Source organism: Camelus dromedarius, chromosome 14, assembly GCF_036321535.1.
Source record: "Camelus dromedarius isolate mCamDro1 chromosome 14, mCamDro1.pat, whole genome shotgun sequence".
Lineage (NCBI taxonomy): Eukaryota > Metazoa > Chordata > Mammalia > Artiodactyla > Camelidae > Camelus > Camelus dromedarius.
In genome coordinates, this window is record NC_087449.1 from 37,440,699 (window position 1) to 37,459,576 (window position 18,878).

At 41.2% G+C, this 18,878-nt stretch overlaps 2 protein-coding genes across 3 annotated transcripts in view; one reads left to right on the forward strand and one right to left on the reverse strand.

Annotated features, from left to right (window-relative positions):
• Positions 1-15,672, forward strand: part of EFCAB14 (EF-hand calcium binding domain 14) — a 37,429-nt gene extending 21,757 nt beyond the window's left edge. The window contains exons 6-10 of one of the 2 annotated variants that reach the window (XM_010984706.3): positions 1,405-1,509; positions 4,363-4,449; positions 6,559-6,670; positions 7,694-7,819; positions 12,168-15,672. In XM_010984706.3, the coding sequence (XP_010983008.1) occupies positions 1,405-1,509; positions 4,363-4,449; positions 6,559-6,670; positions 7,694-7,819; positions 12,168-12,343 (606 nt within the window). In that variant the 3' untranslated portion in view covers positions 12,344-15,672. The remainder of the gene's footprint in view (positions 1-1,404; positions 1,510-4,362; positions 4,450-6,558; positions 6,671-7,693; positions 7,820-12,167) is intronic. The other variant, XM_031465061.2, reaches the window with a different exon arrangement.
• Positions 15,673-17,193: 1,521 nt separating this feature from the next.
• On the reverse strand, positions 17,194-18,878 carry TEX38 (testis expressed 38). Its single transcript, XM_031465063.2, has 2 exons — positions 18,542-18,878; positions 17,194-17,904 (listed from the first exon to the last, which is right to left on the reverse strand). Exons 1-2 carry the CDS (start codon positions 18,675-18,677, stop codon positions 17,297-17,299), a joined length of 744 nt encoding a protein of 247 aa, XP_031320923.2. The 5' UTR covers positions 18,678-18,878; the 3' UTR covers positions 17,194-17,296.

An 18,878-nucleotide genomic window follows, 5' to 3' on the forward strand; every position in this document is an offset into this window, starting at 1 on the left:
CCTAATGTGTACTCAGCTCCATGGAAGATTTATGAAGGGTGAAAAAGGATGGCACAGCTCTCACTGTCTTGCTGAGGAGATAAGTTACATGTACATGAAATCAGGACTATTCAAAGTACACAAAAGTTCCCTAGCTTCTCCACTAATTTCTAGATCTGCCCCACATGCTCTTTTCAAGCTATGGAGTTTCCAGTTTAAACTGGGCAGTTTGTACCATGTAAGAGGGCTAGAGAGAGGGTTTTTCATTTTCTTCAGAACAAGTACGCCTAACTTTTATTTAGCGGGGCTGACCCAGAGGAAAAGGCATTGATCTAGGTATCCAGACACCCTGGATTCCAATTCCAGCTCTACCACTAAGTAACTGTGTGGTCCATAATAATAAAGATGAATCTAACTCAATAATTCTTTTATTATCATTATATCATCATCATTGTTATCACTGTTTTAATATCTTGAAGATTTTCTCAGAGTAATTATTTTCTAAAATACTTTTTGCTAATTCAAAAATTCATACTTTATAGAACCATGGGGGGTTTTTTTCTTTTTTTTCCTCCTCCTTCTTTTCTCCTTATTGTTACCTTTTGTTTCTTATAAAAGCAGGGCTGACCTGACCTGTCTAGGCTTTCAAATTTCAAGGAAAATAATTTATTTTCATCAATTACATATTCTATTATCATTAAATCCGTCTCTTTTAAACTTCCATGGTTGCCAATGGTAATCCTCCTACTGGCACACTTTATACTGAGTAGGTCATAGTTAGGGGCTCTGAAAGATTAAGCCATATAGAGGTTTTCCACTGGAGGGAAAAAGTGTATGTAAGCACGTTATACTTTATTCTCTGCAAAGAGAGACTTGAGCAGTGGGAAGGGAATGGAAGAGGAAAGGCAACCCTGAGACATAAATCCTGGCACGTGCTGTACAAACTGAAAAACTAATCACGTGCATGGTTGTTGTGCTCAATGCCCAAAGCCAGTGGTTCCATAACCAGCTCTTCTTTGAATGTACAAATCTGTTTAGTCTTGGGGAAATGATGACACTATGTTCAGACTGAATTGGTCCTAGAAGGGACAGTGATTCTGTAGTTTCTCTGGGAGTACAGGTAACAGGGAGAGGAGGGCTGGTTTCTAGGGAGTACATTCCACTCAGAGACTAAGGATCTCAGTTCTCTGATGTAGTCTGGGTGCTGCTGGTCCAGTCTAGGCTTCAGACTGGGCATCCCCAAAATTATCTGGTACCCTCGGGCCTAGCACAGGACTGGTTACACTGTAGGCTCCTGGAAAATAATTGTTGATTAATCAGTGGATGCCCCCTACAAGAAGCTGGAATGTTCTGGGACCATCCCAATTGGTTAAGTAGACCTAGTTATTACTTATTACCTATACTAACCTCTATTCCTGTTGACAGAATCAGCATGCCTTGAAGGAGATCAGTGGAAGCAGCGAGATCATTCCATCACCTTCGGCTACATCCGAACTTGACAATAAAAGCCACAGTGAGAATTTTAAACAGGTACTTTTACTTCTGGCTTAACTCCCTGTGACCACAGTGGACTCTGGAGGTGGCCTGAGCAGTGTGGGCCCAGTGTTGTGGTGCCTCAGCAGACACCATGTGCATATATTTGCCTGCCTGAGAGCTGAGCAGAGAGGAGTGTGTATGGCTCTGTCAGGGACCCAAGACTGCCCTGTCTCTCCTTTGGCACTCTGCCTTCTCTCCCTGCATGATGGTCAGTACAATCTGTTCCTTTTCACAGCTTGAGAGGCTTAGAATGACCAGATTATCCTGAAACTATCTATGAAAAATAGCAATCTGGGCAAGGTAAAGATGGATGGACAGCAGATTAATTCAGAGTGATGGCTATTTTGAGCCACAGTAAATACTAAGAACATTAGAAAGCATATCCTTGAAAATCAAGATTTTTTAAAGACTAAAGCCAAGAGGAGGAAAAAGGATTTTGAGTTCAGAAACACATTAAAGGGAATAAAAGAAATCTTCACTAAGAAGAATTCCTGTCCTTAGTTTAATGCCCTTTAAAATCTATAATCATCATTCCTTTTTAAGTAGCAATCAGTTCTAGAGGATGTCAATAAAAATAATTGAATCTTGTACTGAATGATGCACTACTTGTTATGGTTTTGCTACATGAGCCGATTCAGTAATTGGTATTGTTCCTAAGGTAGTTTTGTTCTGATAAATTAGGTTAATGAGCATTTCAGTTAATAACCCAGCGAGCTTTCCCACCAGCTGGTGAGGTAAACATCGGAAAATCAATTCTCAAGCTCTCAGCTCTCTGGGACCAGAGAGTGAATCATGGTGGTCATCTCTTCCCTCTTTCCCCCTCCTGTCTAACTGAGGTCAGACAATTCCAGAGGGAGTAAACTGGGAGCAATTCACAGTAGAGGGACAAAGCAGAGTCGGGAGATCGATGGTCTAAAGCAGGAAAAGGAGTTTACTTCAGTAACTTGACATAATAATGGTTGTTCAGTGCTGCTGGCCTGTTTGTCCAGTACATGTCTTTAGCTGGATTCCACAGCTTGATTTATTTCCACTCCAGGATATCCAGTATACCTCCACAACTTTTTAGAGGAAGTAAACAGTGCCCTGGTGGGGTACCAGAGACAGAATGACCTTAAACTCGAGGGGATGAATGAGACAGTCAGTAATCTTACCCAGAGAGTCAACTTGATAGAAAGAGATCTGGTTGTTCTGAGCAAGGTAGACAAGTGAGCAAACCTGTCCTTCAGCTTGGTAAGCCTCTTCACATCCTCTGTGACATGTTCTGTGTTGCAGCGTGTTTTGTCTGTACATGGATGACATTCCGCAATTCCTTCTGAGACACTGCCTTCTGGCGTATTTGAGAGGTTACGTATTTGTATGGTGCTTAATCCTCAACTCCTTTAATCCTTACACTAGCTCTGTGATGTGCATGGCACGGGCAATGTCAGTCCTGATTTGGAAGGGAGATGTAGAGAGGTTCGTTTGCTTGCCAAGGCCTCACCACAAGTTGTTGGCAGAGATGACAAGCCTCCTTTTATGTTACCAGTGACTCATCCAGTAGGGGAGCTCTGGCACATATTTCCAAGTGAGGTCTTCTTGATCTTGCCTTTTTTAAGTTATTAAGGGTGAGGGTAATGACAATGACAATAACTAGAGAGTCTTTTGTCATTTTTTTAAGCCCAAACTAGACTTTCAGATTTATTCCCTTTCATCTGCATTTGAGGGGGAGTCCCCTTGCAGATTATCTCAAGAAAGCTATTTAAAACAGATCAGGTCAAAAAATTGACACAACATTATAAACTGACTATACTTCAATTTTAAAAACTTAATTAATTTAAAAATAAAATAAAGCAGATCAGGGCAGACCAGCTCCTCACCTTAAGAGATCATTGAGTCCTTCTTCTCATTTTACATGGAGGAACCTGAATGACATCCTAAATCACCGATGCCAATGGACAGTAGGTTTACTGGTTTTCACGTTATCTCGAATAAAATGTGGTGGTTATTTATTTTTTTTTAGTCACCTTTTATGTATACATTGTGCTAGGATCCTTATGGATTATTTTTTAATAGCTAGAAGCTATTAAAAGATGTCACGCATCAAAGACACGGGCATATATAGAAATGGAAACCAAATACAGGAAATTGTCCCATAAATCAAGCAACTGCCAAAGCTGGAAGCAAGCCCATGCATAAAGTCAAGCTCTGGCACAAAGACAGCAGTGTTTGAACTGGCTCAGTTGAACAGTCTTGGCAAGTTGCCTGGACTTGGCTTTGAGGGTGAAGTAAGAAGTCCTGTCCCTCCTCCTACTTTACAGGGGCATGTAATTTACTGCTAAGCTGTGAAGATTAAAGGCGCCCTATTTTTAAAAGTCCCTTTGAACTTAGCTAAACTAAGTACAGTAGAAGCGAGGAATTTTGGATGATTTGATGAGAATTAGGCTTGAAGTTTGGTTTTCAAGGCTTATTGTGAAAACATACCAGCCCCCAAACTCCCCATACTGTCCCTCCCATTCCCACTTTTATTTTTACTCCAGAAGAGGAAATTGTTAATAGTACCATCTATCCTACTGTTCCTTCCAACAGCATCATACCCAGCCTGGTTCTGCTTCTGGGTAAAAGTTCTCTCGCCTTTTATACTTTAGCGTTTTACAGTATCTGTTGGAAACAACCAGAAGCACCAGTTTCAGCTTTGTCTCTCTGGGGCCTCTCTCCCTCTCTCCTCTCATTCTCCTGCTGGTATTTCTGTTGAAAGTGTTGAGACCCTTTAAATAAGTTTGGCCAATTTGCTTAAAAAGTGCTAGATGTTGTTTAAGTGTTGATGTTTGCCTTTAATCCTCTCTTGTTTTGTTCATTTTACCCTTTAAGATGAATGATAGAGCTGCCACTTTGAAAAGGGAGTCTTTGCATCAAGTGACCAACAGAACAGATTCAGTAAAATCCCAGAGCGTAAAGGTAAATAATAGGAGGCTTACTCTGGAGTAAGTGCTTCTGCTTCTTTCTCAAAGGATACACTCCAGTCTTTTTTGCTGAAACTGTAAGACAATGTAATTAGTGTATTAGTGAATAAGTAAATACCTTATCAAGCACCTGCCCCGTGCCCAGTGCGCAGGATAGACACGTGACACCTATTCTGGTGGAGTTCAAAGTCCATCAGTCAGAAAATCATTAATACGTAATTGAAGAGATAATCACGAGCATGATAGGTGCTACAGAGGAAAGGTATAGGGCATAACAGAGCATTGATAGAGAACAGGAAGGCTTCCCTAAGGAAGTGACTTTTAAGCTAAAACAGAAAGTTATCTGTGCTCACGATGGGGAACAGAGGCATAGATAACCTAAAAATGGTGTCTAAACTAAAAATTATTTCTTATTTTTAAGATTGTGGTCTCCTGGGGGATGGAGGGGAGATTGCAGTCTCAATACATACACAGTGCCTTTCAACTTCAGCCAGTTCCCTTCACCTTATACCTCCCCGTTTTTTGTTCTTCCCAGATATATTGTTACAGTAACACAAGCAATCTGTGATACTCTTTGATATCCCAGGAAAGAAAGTTCACAGCATTTTCTGTGACTAGAGTGTTGTTTAATATTATAAGACCAGGAAAAGCCAGGAAGATTGTGACTCAGTGACTAAAGTATTTCAGACGCACATTGCATTTGAGTTCAAGGATATGAGGTTCACAGGAAATGAACTTGGAAATGAACCATAGTACAGGCAGTTTTCAGTGTAGTGCTTTCCATCTGTATTTGTTCTTCCTTAACAGTTTTGTGTTGTCTAGATAAAAGTCACATATACAATATTTTAATGCTTTATAAGCTAGGCTTTTGTTGAGTTTTCTAACTGCTTCTGCAAAAAAAAAAAATTTAACTTCACTTAGAGAATGGCAGGAAAAATTTAAGATCCAGATAAAAATGTTGAGCACAAAAAAAGCAACAGGTGGTTACTGTTGGAAAATAGTAGTGATTTCAGCAACAGTTCAGATTTTGACAGTAAATATCAGCATAAAATAGAGCTAGTACACATTTTTACCTGAATTTTTTGGCATTACTTTCAGACATTTTGTGTTTCTAACTGTTATCCCAGTGTATTAGTCCCTTTGTCCTTCCTCATCTAAGCATCCTAACCAAATGTAATTTCTCCTTGTCGTAAATTATTCAAGCATTTAGTACCTAGTTTTAGCTGTTTTAGCTCCCTAAATAAACTGTGTGGTCTATTGTACAGTAACTGTTAGGGTAGAATAAGGATAGAAGAGAAATGAGTAAATACATATTGACTAAAAGAGACATGTAGTGGTCAGTATTCTAATGAAACATAGAATCAGGGTCTTTCACACTAGCCTAAGCAGTTAGATACTGACCTCACTGAAACCAGACTTTTCTCTTTTTATAATTAATTGTATTTTTTTATATGCCACTAGATTATCCTCGGAATGAGGAAGGTATAGGGGGGAAATTTTTTTTAAGATATAAGTAAGGCCTTGAATTGGAAATATATCGTTCCTTCATGTTCCTAACAATTCCTGCCACCAGTTGAATCATTACCATGGTGGGGTACAAAGGAAGATCAGGAGAACACTTGTGGTTTGGTCCCTTTTTTTTTTTTTTTTAAGGTGGTAAGAGCATAAAACTCTGCCTAAAGTGATCTCATCACAAGGGGTGCAGTAAGATATTCAGGGAAATTATTCAGTTGCTGTGAAATAGTTCCTAGGAAACAATTTCCTACTCATTTAGGAAATGAGTGTCACATCGGCACCTGAGAAAGCGTACATTTCCTTTACTGCTAACACATGCACGCCTTCCCCGTCAGCCGACTGCACACAGAGAATCAGATCATCTGCCACATAATGTTCCCTTAATGGTCTGGGCTCAAATCCAGCCAGACCCTCATTGACACTGAGCACTGAAGATTCTCCAGTCATTGTTGATTCGTCCCTTCATTGCTCTTAGAGGCGGCCTGCTGGGGGTCAAGCACTACAGGCTGAACAGGCTCTGGGAGTGTCATGGAGAATCAGATATGTCTTCCTTCCACCTTCAACCATTTGTGATCTTTGTTTTGGGCAGAAAGAAGATAGTTCAGATTCTCAAGTATCCAAGCTCAGAGAGAAACTGCAGCTGATCAGTGCGCTCACAAACAAACCTGAGAGCAGCAGGCCTCCGGAGACTGCTGGTGAAGGTGAGATACTCAGGGTTGGCTTTTGAGTATTTCACGCAGGCTTGGGCAGCTTGCCTCCCGCACAAGGAGCGGGGAAAGGTGTTACAGCAAGACTGATCGAACTGAGTGAATGATGCCTGAGCGCACCGAGATGAAGCTGCTGCACTTTGCTTTCATTTAGAAAAAGCCCATTTTGCACATGATTTGTACTCCAGTCTATTAAGGGAAGAATGGGTAATGTTTAGCTGGAAATAGACTTTTCCATGCTGTCTGCATCCAATTATAGGCAAAAATGTTACTGTCATAGTGTATATTAAACCAGCCCTAAATGTCAGTTAGGGGAGTCTTCATTTCTGTAAGTGCATAAAATTTACTTAAAAATAAGTATTAGTCCTTCTGAAAAACTATTAACAAATAATGATGGGATCATTGGGTTGGAGGAGCCCTTGGCTTTAGGTAGGGACGTACCTAGTTAATAGTAGCAGATGCATCAACCTCTATGGTATAAGCTCTATCCAGGGCACTGGATTATGTTGGTTTGGACCCCTACCCACCCACAAGTATTTTTCATTTTGGGGAAAGCAGTGCAACTTCTCTTATTCTCTTTTAAGTGAGAGGTAAACTACAATGGGAGGCCTTGTCCTAACATTGTGCTACATAATGGTATAGCAGTACACGCTCTGCACCTGCTGGTCTGATGGCACATGCCCCCAGATGGGGCTTATAGCACGGCTCCTAGGATGCCAGATATCCAATGCTTTTGTCACTTGCAGCTAAAACTCTTAAACATGCATAATGCTAACTTATACTATAAGAGCATCCACTGAGACCACAAACCTGAATGTTACATAGTACTGATTGATTTTTCACTTACCCACAGAACATCTCAATCCATGCCTTTAACTTCACATAGTCACTGTGTTACTTAATTCTCAGCTATTTCTCTTACGTACATAATAAAATTGCCCTAAAAGATGACCTTCAATACTGGTTTAATTTGGTGTCAGATTAGGAAATACTAAAACCGTATATTGTTTCTTACAGAGCAAGTACAGAATTTCACATCAAAGCCATCAGCATTGCCAAAATTCTCACGCTCTCTTGGAGGCCAGACTGAGAGAGCTGCCCAGCTAAGACCTATCTCCCTACCAGGAATTTCTAACATCAAAGGTAAACTTTATATTATGGAATAATACGAGAAATGCTCAAAGTTACAGCTTTCTAATTTTTTTAACTTGTGTAAGATAAAGAATTATATCTTAACATTGATTGAGCACTCCTATGGGCCAAATGCCTGATATGCAGTATACCATATAATCCTGGTAACAGTCCTGGAAACATAAATATTCATGTATTATACCCATTTTACTGATAGGAAAACTGCCTAAGTCCACACAGCAATTAGTGACTGAGGCAGAATTCATACCAAGGCAGTCTGACACCGAAGTCTGCACTCTTATCCATTGCACTGTATTATCTCTCTGAATGTGTGTGTGTTTTTGTTTGGTAGGGGGAGGTAATTAGGTTGATTTATTATTTATTTATTCTTAGAGGAGGCACCAGGGATTGAACCCAGAACCTCATGCATGCTAAACATGCACTCTACCACTTGAACTATACCCTCCCCCTCTAAATGTTTTTTAGTCTTCAGCCAGTAAGTGCATAGATAGACCTACTATAAGCAGTGAGAATACAGTATAAGATACAGTCTCACTTTCCTTATGGCTGTAACAGTCTAGTGGAGAAGACAAGCAAACACAATACTATGAGATTAGCAAAATAAAGTAGGAGTTGACCCTCTTGTCAGAGCCCTCCAAAATAAGGGGTCCTTTGGCTGAAAAACAGCAAGATAAACATTAGCAGAAAGGATATGATTCACAAAAAAAATGTGTTTGCCTTGCTTCCAACGGTGTGTGTTCCAGTTCTCATTGTGATATTTAGTCTCCTGATTTTACATTTGCTAACTGCCAGAAAAATCACCCATTCCTGTCATCCTACCCTTGCCTGGCTCTTCACCTCAGTTTAGATACCTTTCCACCAAGAAACATTGTCTTACCCTCCAGTACTAGATTAGATTCCTCCTGTGTATGCACTCAAACTATCTTGTGTTTGCATCTGTTTAGCACATGTCACTCGGTTGCAATTTCCTGGGGAGATACAAAATTTAACTTCACTCCCAGCCCCAGCCTAGTGCCTAGTATACATGAATATTTGTTAAGTGAATGCGTTATATGCAGGCTACAATTAATGATTAAAGCATAGAAGACTTAAATTTGTATTGCCATTTAAATCCAATTACTTTTTCCCCCCATCCCCAATTTTTTTTCTTTCTGTTTTCTGGGGAGATAGGGGAGTGTTAAGTGTTTATTGGCACACAAGTTGCCTCCTCCTGCTCTTTGTTATTACATCAAGAATTGATGAGAATAAATGAACTGTTAGAGCAAATAAAGAAATAGCCATCTTAACATTTATACTTTAATCTCTAACATAGGCCTTACACACTTTTGATTGACTACATTTTTTAAATGACTTGAGGCAGCAATGAGATTTTTATTTGAATATTGCTACAAGTGCATAGCACATTCTATAAACCCATACCCCATATACACACACAAAAACATTTTCCAGCTAGCCATTTGGTGGCAGGCATTGGGAACAACTGTCTCACTGCTTTTCTGGCTTTCAGAGAGCTTTTCAGGCTTTCCTTAGCTGCATTGCTGGGGCTCTCTCGGGACTGAGAGTAGGGACTGTTCAAAAGCTTGTCTGCAAAACTGCTTGATGGACTGAATCTTGCACTGTGACTGTTTCCCCTCCCTGATTCAGGTCATTTCCATTCTTCCTAAGTACCAAACAGCAGGAAGCCTATTGAATCTAGATGTGGAGTTGAATGAGTGAAAAAAGGAAAGGAATTTAGGAAGATCCTTTAGCTTCATTGACTGTCCTCTGGTATTAGAGACTGAATCTACTAGGTCACTCAGTCAATCAAGCCTTTTTTAAATGTTACGTAGATAATTGGCCCTCCTAGGTGTTCATTATGGGGCCCTCTCTTAGCTGGGGATGGGATGGGGCACAGAGAGAGAACAGTCACACCCGATTATCCCCTATCCCCATCCCTGACAACCACTTATCTCTCAACCACTATCTCTTTAGATTTGCCTATTCTGGGTATTTCATATAAATGGAACCAAACAATACATAGCCTTTTGTATGCTTCTTTCTTTCAATATGCTCCTTTCATTTGGCATGATGTTTTCAAGGTTTATCCATGTTGTAGCATGTAGCAATATTTCATTCCTTTTTATGACTGAATAGTATTCCATTGTGTGGATATACTACATGTTATTATCCATTCATTAGTTGATAGACATTTGGGTTTGTTTCCAGTTTTTGGCCATTAGGAACAATGAAGCTCTGAACATTTGTATACAAGTTTTTGTGTTGACACATGTTTCCATTTCTCTTGAGCATATACTAGGAATGAAATTGCTGGGTCATTAATTGTTCAACCAACAACCTGCCATAGTCTGTTTTAGAGGCTCAGCTACTATCAGTTCATTCTTTAGGCCTCTGCAGTCCTTTTCACCCTTTCAACATAAGAATAAAATCTGGAAAATCTGAAAGGAAGGCCCTGGACAGAGAATAAGCCAGTCCATTCGTTTCTCCTGTGATTATCTGTCACTGCTTCCATTTTGGGAGGGTAGTGTCCTACAGTATTCTTCTCATTCTTAAAAGATCAAGAATTTGTCTTTCTGATTTAGTGAGATCGTAAACTTTACTTTTTGGAAGAAGAGTCTGTGAAGTAGCTTTTCTTTTAATGCTTCAAATTCAGTTGAGACTACTTTTTTTTTTTTAATTGAAATATGATTGATTTAGAATGTTAGTTTCTGGTGTATAGCATAGTGATGCAGTTATATATATGTGTGTGTATGTGTATTTTTTTTTCATTATAGGTTATTACAAGATATTGAATATAGTTCCCTTTGCTGTACAGTAGGACTTTATTTATCTGTTTTATATACAGTAATTTGTGTCTGCTAATCCCAAACTCCTGATTTATCTCCCTCCTTCCCCCTCGGCTTTAGTAACCATAGTTTCTTTTCTGTGTCTATGGGTCTGTTTCTGTTTTGTAAATAAGTTTATTTGTATCATTTTTAAGATTCCGCATATAAGTGATATCATATGATATTTGTCTTCACTTAGTTTGATCATCTCTAGGTCCATCCATGTTGCTGTGAATGACATTTCCTTTTTATGGCTGAATAGTATTCTATTGTATGTGTACCATAACTTCTTTATCCAGTCATTTGTCAGTGGACATTTAAGTTTGCTTCTATGTCTTGGCTGTTCTAAATACTGCTGCTGTGAACACTGAGGTGCATGTATATTTTCGGATTAGAGTCTTCTCCAGATATATGCCTAGGAGTGGGATTGCTGGATCATATAGTAACTCTTATTTTTAGTTTTTTAAGGAATCTCCATACTGTTTTCCATAGTGGCTGCACCAGATTATATTCCCACCAACAATGTAAGAAGGTCCCTTTTTTCCACACCCTCTCCAGCATTTATCATTTGTGGACATTTTAATGATGGCTATTCTGACTGGTGTGAGGTGATACCTCATTGTAGTTTTGATTTGCATTACTCTGAAAATTAGCAATATTGAGCATCCTTTCATGTACCTGTTGGCTATATATGTGTCTTCTTTGGAGAAATGTCTGTTTAGGCCTTCTGCCCATTTTTTGAATGGGTTGTTTGGTTTTTTGTTATTAAGTTTTATGAGCTGTTGATATATTCTGGAAGTTAAGCCCTTGTCAGTCACATCGTTTGCAGATATTTTCTCCCAATCTGTAGGTTGTCTTTTCATTTTGTTTATGGTTTCATTTGCTGTGCAAAGGTTTGTAAGTTTGATTGGGTTCCTTTTTGTTTGTTTGTTTCTTTTTGCTTTTATTTCTATTGCCTTGGGAGACTGACCTAGGAAAACATTGCTGCCATTTGTGCCAGAGAATGTTTTGCCTATGTTCTCTTCTAGGAGATTTATGATGTTCTGTCTTATGTTTAAGTCTTTAAGCCATTTTGAATTCAATTTTGTGTATGGTATGAGGGAGTGTTCTAATTTCATTGATTTACATGTGGTCCAGGTTTCCCAACACAGCTTGTCGGAGAGACTGTCTTTTCTCCATTGTATCTCTTGCCTCTTTTGTTGAAGATTAATTGACCATAGGTGTGTGGGCTCTCTGTTCTGTTCCATTGATCCATATGTCTGCTTTTGTGCCAATACCTCACTGTTTGATTATTGTAGCTCTGCAGTATTGTCGGAAGTCGGGGAGAGTTATGCCTGGATCCAGTGTGGTTCTTTTTCCTCAGTATTGCTTTGGCAATTCTGGGTCTTCTGTGATTTCATATAAATTTTAGGATTATTTGTTCTAATTATGTGAAAAACGTGAGACTACTTTTTAAATTGTTAACTAAATTTAGCTCTACATAGACATATACATTTTTTATAACTCCTTTTTAACAGATCTTCAGGATTTATTCCACCAGACTGGCCAGGACGTGGATGGGAAGCTGACCTACCAGGAAATCTGGAACTCCTTAGGTTCTGCTGTGCCAGATCCAGAGCGTCTGAGAGAGTTTGATTCTGATGGAGATGGAAGATACTCATTCCTGGAGCTAAGAGTAGCTTTAGGTGTCTAGCCTCATCAGGCTTACTTTAGAAATGGATATATACCTTGGACTACCTAATATCTACTTACCTAACAGAAACAACCCTTTTACCTACCCATCAGTCCTCCAGTCCTCCAAACTACTGTAGCAGACACATTGCCACCTTTTGACTTGTTTGAAAAAGCTATATAATAGTTATTTTTTTAAAAAAGAAGACCATTTTACTTATAATGTAATATTCAGAAATCTATGATTCCCTGAAACCAGTAAGATCTTAATTTTAAAATTGCCAGGAAAAAAAGTCAAGCCCTCTTTTTTTCTCTTTCCTTTTTTTGAGGGGAGGAGACCTTAGCTTTTTAAAACTGAAAAATGTGTATATAGAGAGAATAAGCCACCTTTTATATTTCACATAAATTTGCCTTAAATTAGCTGCACTTTATACAGACTCAGAAAATGTCTTTTCTTTAACAGATAGACCTTTTCTGTTTGTAAATACTTAAAGAGCTGCGCATAGTTTGTGGGAAGTAGGAAGAATGGTTTGAAACAGGATGTGAGCAAATGACTTGTTATTAAAAATTGCTAATCTGATCTGATAGCAGCTGAAGCTATGTCCACATCTCCTTAAGACATCTTCTTTAGGTGCTGCCGTGGGGTTTGGCCTGGTGCTGGGGGAACAGACTTGGGACGTAGACACTGTGGAGACAGTGCTCCCTCCAGGCTCAGGAAGTAAGATTTGGACTCTTTGTTCCTGTCCTCTCAGCTCATCCCAACCTGTGAACCAGAGAAGTCTTGTTGAGGATTTTCTTGTTTTTAATCCTCTTTCAGGGTTTATGAGCATAAAAAGGTATCCAGTGGGAGCTACATTTTCCCCTCTAAGTGAACTAGATTATCTTCCCCCACCCACCCACTCAGGTCTACCTTTAAGTTGTAACTGACTTCCACCTCTGATACTGTCTCCATTCTGAACAGCAGGGCTGAAGTTCCTTGGCCGCTGTCTCAGCCTGGCTACCCAGGAGCTTTAGAGGAGAGCTGTGCCTCTCATTTTGATCCAGGAAATTTCTTAAGATTTTACCTAGGGGCTAAGCAAGAACCTAACGGGGCTAAGGCCAAAAGGATGTGAAACAAAACACCTGAAATCATATTAGGTTTCCTTACAATTATATTTCAGAAGTAGCTAGCGGCTCTCTGTCCAGAGGATGGCAAACATCAGGCAGGCCCGGAGCAGGGGGCTTCATGTGGTGGCAGCAAGTTTTTTTCAAATCTGATACAAGCAAGTGCAATACTTCTCCCTTTTAAGTACTTCTGAGGGCCTAGTACTAAAGGTCCCTGGACTAGAAGGAATTATTCCTCCATGTCACCTGTGTGTGTGTTGTGTTGATCTTAGAAGCAATCTTCAGGCAACACAAAAGGAAAACTCTCTGCAAAACTTAACTGGTCTGTAGGCCAAGTCAGGGAGAAACTCAAGAAGCTTTCAGGGCATAGACTTTAATAGAGCTTGCTTCCATTTTAACTTTGTCCAATTTTTGCCCTGTTAGCCATGGATGCAGTTGAGCACCCTTAAATATTTAAGGGCTGAGTTTTTTCTTTATATGTTGTTTAGCTTGGTATTGACTAACCTTGATTTTTTTCTAGAAATATTAAAATTTAGTTAAAGCGGGATGAAGTCTCTCCCCATGAATGTGTCTGCTTACCTCATTATGGCTCATGCTTCTCTCTCCCTCTCGAACATTTCCTTTACCTATCCGAGCTATTTTACTTTCTTGGAAAGGTTTAAATATAGTACAAAATTAGCCTGGCACTTTAGGTAACTAGAAGATGACTTAGATGACTTACTCTTCTGGCTGCCTTTCATGCCCCCCTCCCTTTTTTTAATATATATGCCCTTTTAGATTTTGTAACAACCAAATAAAATTCTAGCAATAAATTGAATTATACTGCTATATTTGTATATACTGTACCGTAAATAGTATGACTACCTGGAAGGTATTTTTTTGAGAACCGATTTATATGAAATATACTTGAGGGTAATGTAGCTTGTCCTTTTTCGTCTCAAATTCTTATTCATAGGCAGATACTTTGAGGGCACCTTAACTCTTTGTATGTACTCTTCTTTTGCATCTGATGGCTATACATGGAGAAGACAGTTGTGTTTTGTCATTTATCCTCTGTTACTCCCACCTCAAGCTTGTCTGCCTGCCGCCATCCCTGGACCAGGTGGATAGTACCATCCTCTCTCCTACCAAATTTGGCAGAGGTGTTCCTCTGCACTCGCAGACCTGTGTGACCCTCTCACACCACCGGGGACAGTGCCATGTCTCTCAGGAGAAACTGGGACATCTTAAACTTCCTTGTCCTAAGTTGAGCACACTCGTGGCTTAAAAAAAGAATTCCCATAAACCTATTATTTGGTATGAATTTGGGGTTTTTACTTAAAAATTGTCTTAACTTACCCAGCCTGTGATTTGTGTTGATCTATAATCAAGCCTCACCTGCCACATCTCAGCCCCGAGAGGAAGGCTGGGTAGTGGTGGTGAGTTTGATATTGGTTTTTGTTTCAGATGCTTTTACCTTCACCTTTTCAGCCTGGCAGCTCCTACTGCTGCTTTCCTAAGTTACTGAAAACACTGCTTCTTGGCCCTCTTTTTCTTCTGCTTTCTATCTGGTATAATGTTCACCTTGAGAGCCTCCCTCTGTAAATCAGAGAGGCAAGAAGGTATCACAGGAAGAGAAGAACCAAAAGGAAGAGAGAGCTTGGCTTAGGGATGACTGTAGTGCTGTCTTTAGGGCAGGGGCCTGGCACTTAGGATTGTGTCTGATACAGCAAAGCTGAAGATTGGACACCCTTCACCTGCTGCCGGCTACTTTCCCTCCCGCTGCCGTGCCCCCTTTACGTTCCTGGATGCCACCCCATCTGCCCCGCCCCACTCCGCTGGTCTTGGCCTTGCCGGTCACAGTTGAAGATTTTGACTGTGATGGGCTCATACTTACAATGGCCTGCTGTTGAGTTGTTTTTAGTGACAGCTTTTGTTTGCTACACACCTCATTGACTTGCTTACCAGCACCAGCTAGATGTGGCCCCTTCTTTCATATCCAAACCAGAACACATTTGGGTGTTCCTGAGACTTTATAGAGCGTGTATTGTTTGTTATACGAACCTAACCTACCTTGTTGTTTTCTCATATTAAGAAATGTAAATCTACTTTGCTTTAGTGGAGCTATTTTGGTAATGTTTAAGCAATTTTGGTTCTGTTTAGGGAGTGAATTCAAGGTTTCCTTAACTTGATTTGGGCTTTGCTTATTTCACATCAGTAATATAACCATTTTAATTTATCTAAATAAAACATTTCTTTTTTCTCCCACTGCGTCTATTATTAAAGATTTCTTCCCCACAGCCCCTATTACTTAAGAAAAAAAAATCTGCTTTGATCCCTATTTTTATGGACTCCTTCCTTCTTTTGAACACAAAGCCTAACAGATGGTGGACATAAAGTCATGCTGAAGAATTTGCCTGAAGAACTGCTGAATTCGGCCTGAAGAAGTGAAGTCTTCTCCTTTGACTCCTGCAGGATGGGAAGGGGCAAGATGAGGGAAGAATAAGCGCCTGCCTCTGTATCAACCAGAAAAGTTCACATATGTCTATTTTTAATTTTGAGATTCAGTATAAGAGCATGTTTACAGGAAATGTTCCAATGTCTTTTAAAAAGAAAGAGAAAGAAAGAAACAAACAAACTTGAAATCCATTGCAAGATAAGGGTCATATAGGAAGGGGCTGGAGCTTTTTTCACACACACACACAAAAAATTACATATTAGCTCTGCATGGTTGCTAGATTCTGAGATTACACGCACGCACGCACACAATCTGGGTAGCCTTTCCCCACAGGAAAGACTACATAAAGCTTTGCTCATTTACAAATGTGGTAAGGTGATTTCCTCATTTCCAAATGAAAGGGAAATTTTTGTATCCAGCAGAGCTGGGTTTTCTTACATTAAACTGGGACCAAATAGCCAGTATTATCTTTGTCTCTCCTTTAGGATAGTTTCCAGAAGGTACAAAAATAATATTTCCATACTGTGGATCTTAACTTTTGGAGGGGCCGTGAATCTCTGAGAAAGTTTAAAGAAAAAATAAACTATGGTTACATTTGTATGATTAATTAGGGGGTTCACGGACCAGCCCTTCCCCCACGCCAATCCATGAACTAAATTAAGTGCATCCTACACACACTATAAATCATTTTCTAAATGTTTTCAAACAAGACATCATTAGGGAAGGGACACCATGGTGTACTGTGGGAAGGGCAGGAACTTTGCTGCCAGGCAGACAAATTTGAGAACTTGCTCTGCAACATGAAAACAACATAGCAAATGCCCTCAGAAACTCTCTTCATCTATAAGAAGAGGGTCATGATATCCATTTGGCACAGTTCTTGTGTTAGAAATAATGGAGAGACAACTACATAATGCGGTACATCACAGACGTTGACAAAGAATGCAATTTGAGCAGCAGTGCAGTGTGGCTCACGGATTTCACACCAACTTGTTTTGCCCACAACATGGCCACTACGAATCACCACTCATGCATCCTTAGTGGCTATCACTCTTGTCACAACTGTGCTTAACATCCCATAGAATGGCAGTGCCTTTGGGTACCTAGCCCAGGGTCTGGCACACGTTTTTGGTCTTAAATAGTGGATAGAGGGATGTTGAGCCCATCAGAATTACTTGTTCAGTGTGTCTCCCCACAGCCAACCCACAGTTCCCATTGGTGTTGGTGAGACTCGGTGACCTGCAGCTTGCCCCCATCAGACACTATGCTCCTAACCATAAGTGAAACACAAGGGAGCCTTGGACTTTTTTAATCTTTTATTATGTGACATCCAGATGGGCCCTGGCCTCTTTGTCAATACCACCTTCCTGAGGTCAGCTCCGTTTCCTGCTCTGCCCCCCGATACCTCCAGCTCCCATCCTCAGTGAGAGGAGGCTACAATTCTGAAGTAAACGACCTGGTATTTAAGCAGTGGTCTCCCTGGGCCAGCATGGGGAGAGACTGGAAGTGGATGTTCCTTTCAGGACAGGTGGCCAAAGGGTAGGAGACCGAGTGGTTGAGTATCGGGGGTAGGTTACACAGGGAGAGGGCAAAGGGCACCTCCTGAAAGGTGGGAATTGGGAGTGGGGAGCTGGCCTGGGTCCGTGGCATTGGGGAAGTTAGGGGCTGCTGTGGGACCAGCTGCACTTCAGGTAGTGAGGGGATGGGGGCCTCCACCTTGGGGCTACTGTCTTGGGCAGCATGGTTCCTGTTCTCAGGGGTGTCCAACTCCCACGGATGGTCTGGATTCTGAGCGTCAGTCCCAGTCTTGGTGGCAGCAGGGGGAGGGCCCGTGTTGATGGCCGCGTCCATGCCATAGTGCCGTCGCTTGTTAATCCAGTACAGCAGCGGGCTGTAGGTGAACGTAGCAGCTCTCATCACCTCCACCCACTCCTGGGCACGCTCTTCCCGCCGCAGGTTCTTCCTCCAATGCAGGAAGAGAATGCAGCTGCCGGCTACCAAAGAACACAGCCCCAGGAATCCAAAGTACAGTGACACCCACGCTAAGGAAGGCAAGGAGAAAGAAGAAAGAAGAAAGCAAGCTGGCTGATAGCTCTAGCTTGGGACTTGTGCTCTTTCTCATTCCCCTCCTAACCCGTTCATCAATTGTTCCATCCACTTAGCCACTCTCTCCATTCCTTCCTTTTCTACTCATTGACTAGCCTCATCATTCTTTTATTCAGTCAAAGCAGGATTTCCAGGGAGCTTAAGAGGCCACCTCTAGCCCTTCACAGAAAGGAAAGCTAGGTCCAGAGAGGCACGACCTGCCCAGGCTTAGTCAAGCCTCTGGCTCCCAACCCTGGACGTATCCAATCCATCAGACTGAGAAGCCTCTCTAAAGGCAAAGACCATCGAGAAAGTAAGTTTACCAGTTGACCAGTGTCCCACCCCATTCCACCACACTTCTGGCTGTTCACTATGATGGTCCTGGGGGATTCATAGTACCCACCTTGGGTGAGCAGAGAGACATGGCCTCTGCCCTCAAGAAATCCGTAGTTTTCGAGAGGAACCCATGCCCTAAGTCTTAGCACTCCTCCATGCAGGCAGCCATCACACCATCCGTGCAAAAGATCTTCCCTGCGTGTCTGCCCTCAAGCCTAAGAGCACAAAGCAAGGGGTGGGGATTAGGGGGGCATTTACCATCAGAGAGGCTGAGGTCCTCCTGTTGGGAATCCATAAAGTCAAGCCTTGGTACCCAGCCAATGGCTCTGGGGAGAGGAAGCTCACCTACCCATCTGTCTGGCCAATAGGAGTCCCCAGAATGCCCAGTCCCCATTGTTCCCTAAAGGCAGGTCACTGAGTTCTGAGCACTGAGCATCCAGGGGAAGCACTTGGGAAGGTTAATGGAAAGAAGGGACTCCATCAGTGGTATCTCCTGAGCACAGTGCATCTCTGCTGCTTCTACCAGGGACTGACTCACCCTCTGAACTGTCAGCCCCCTACCCCTGACCCACAGAGCAGCCCCCAGTAAAGGGCT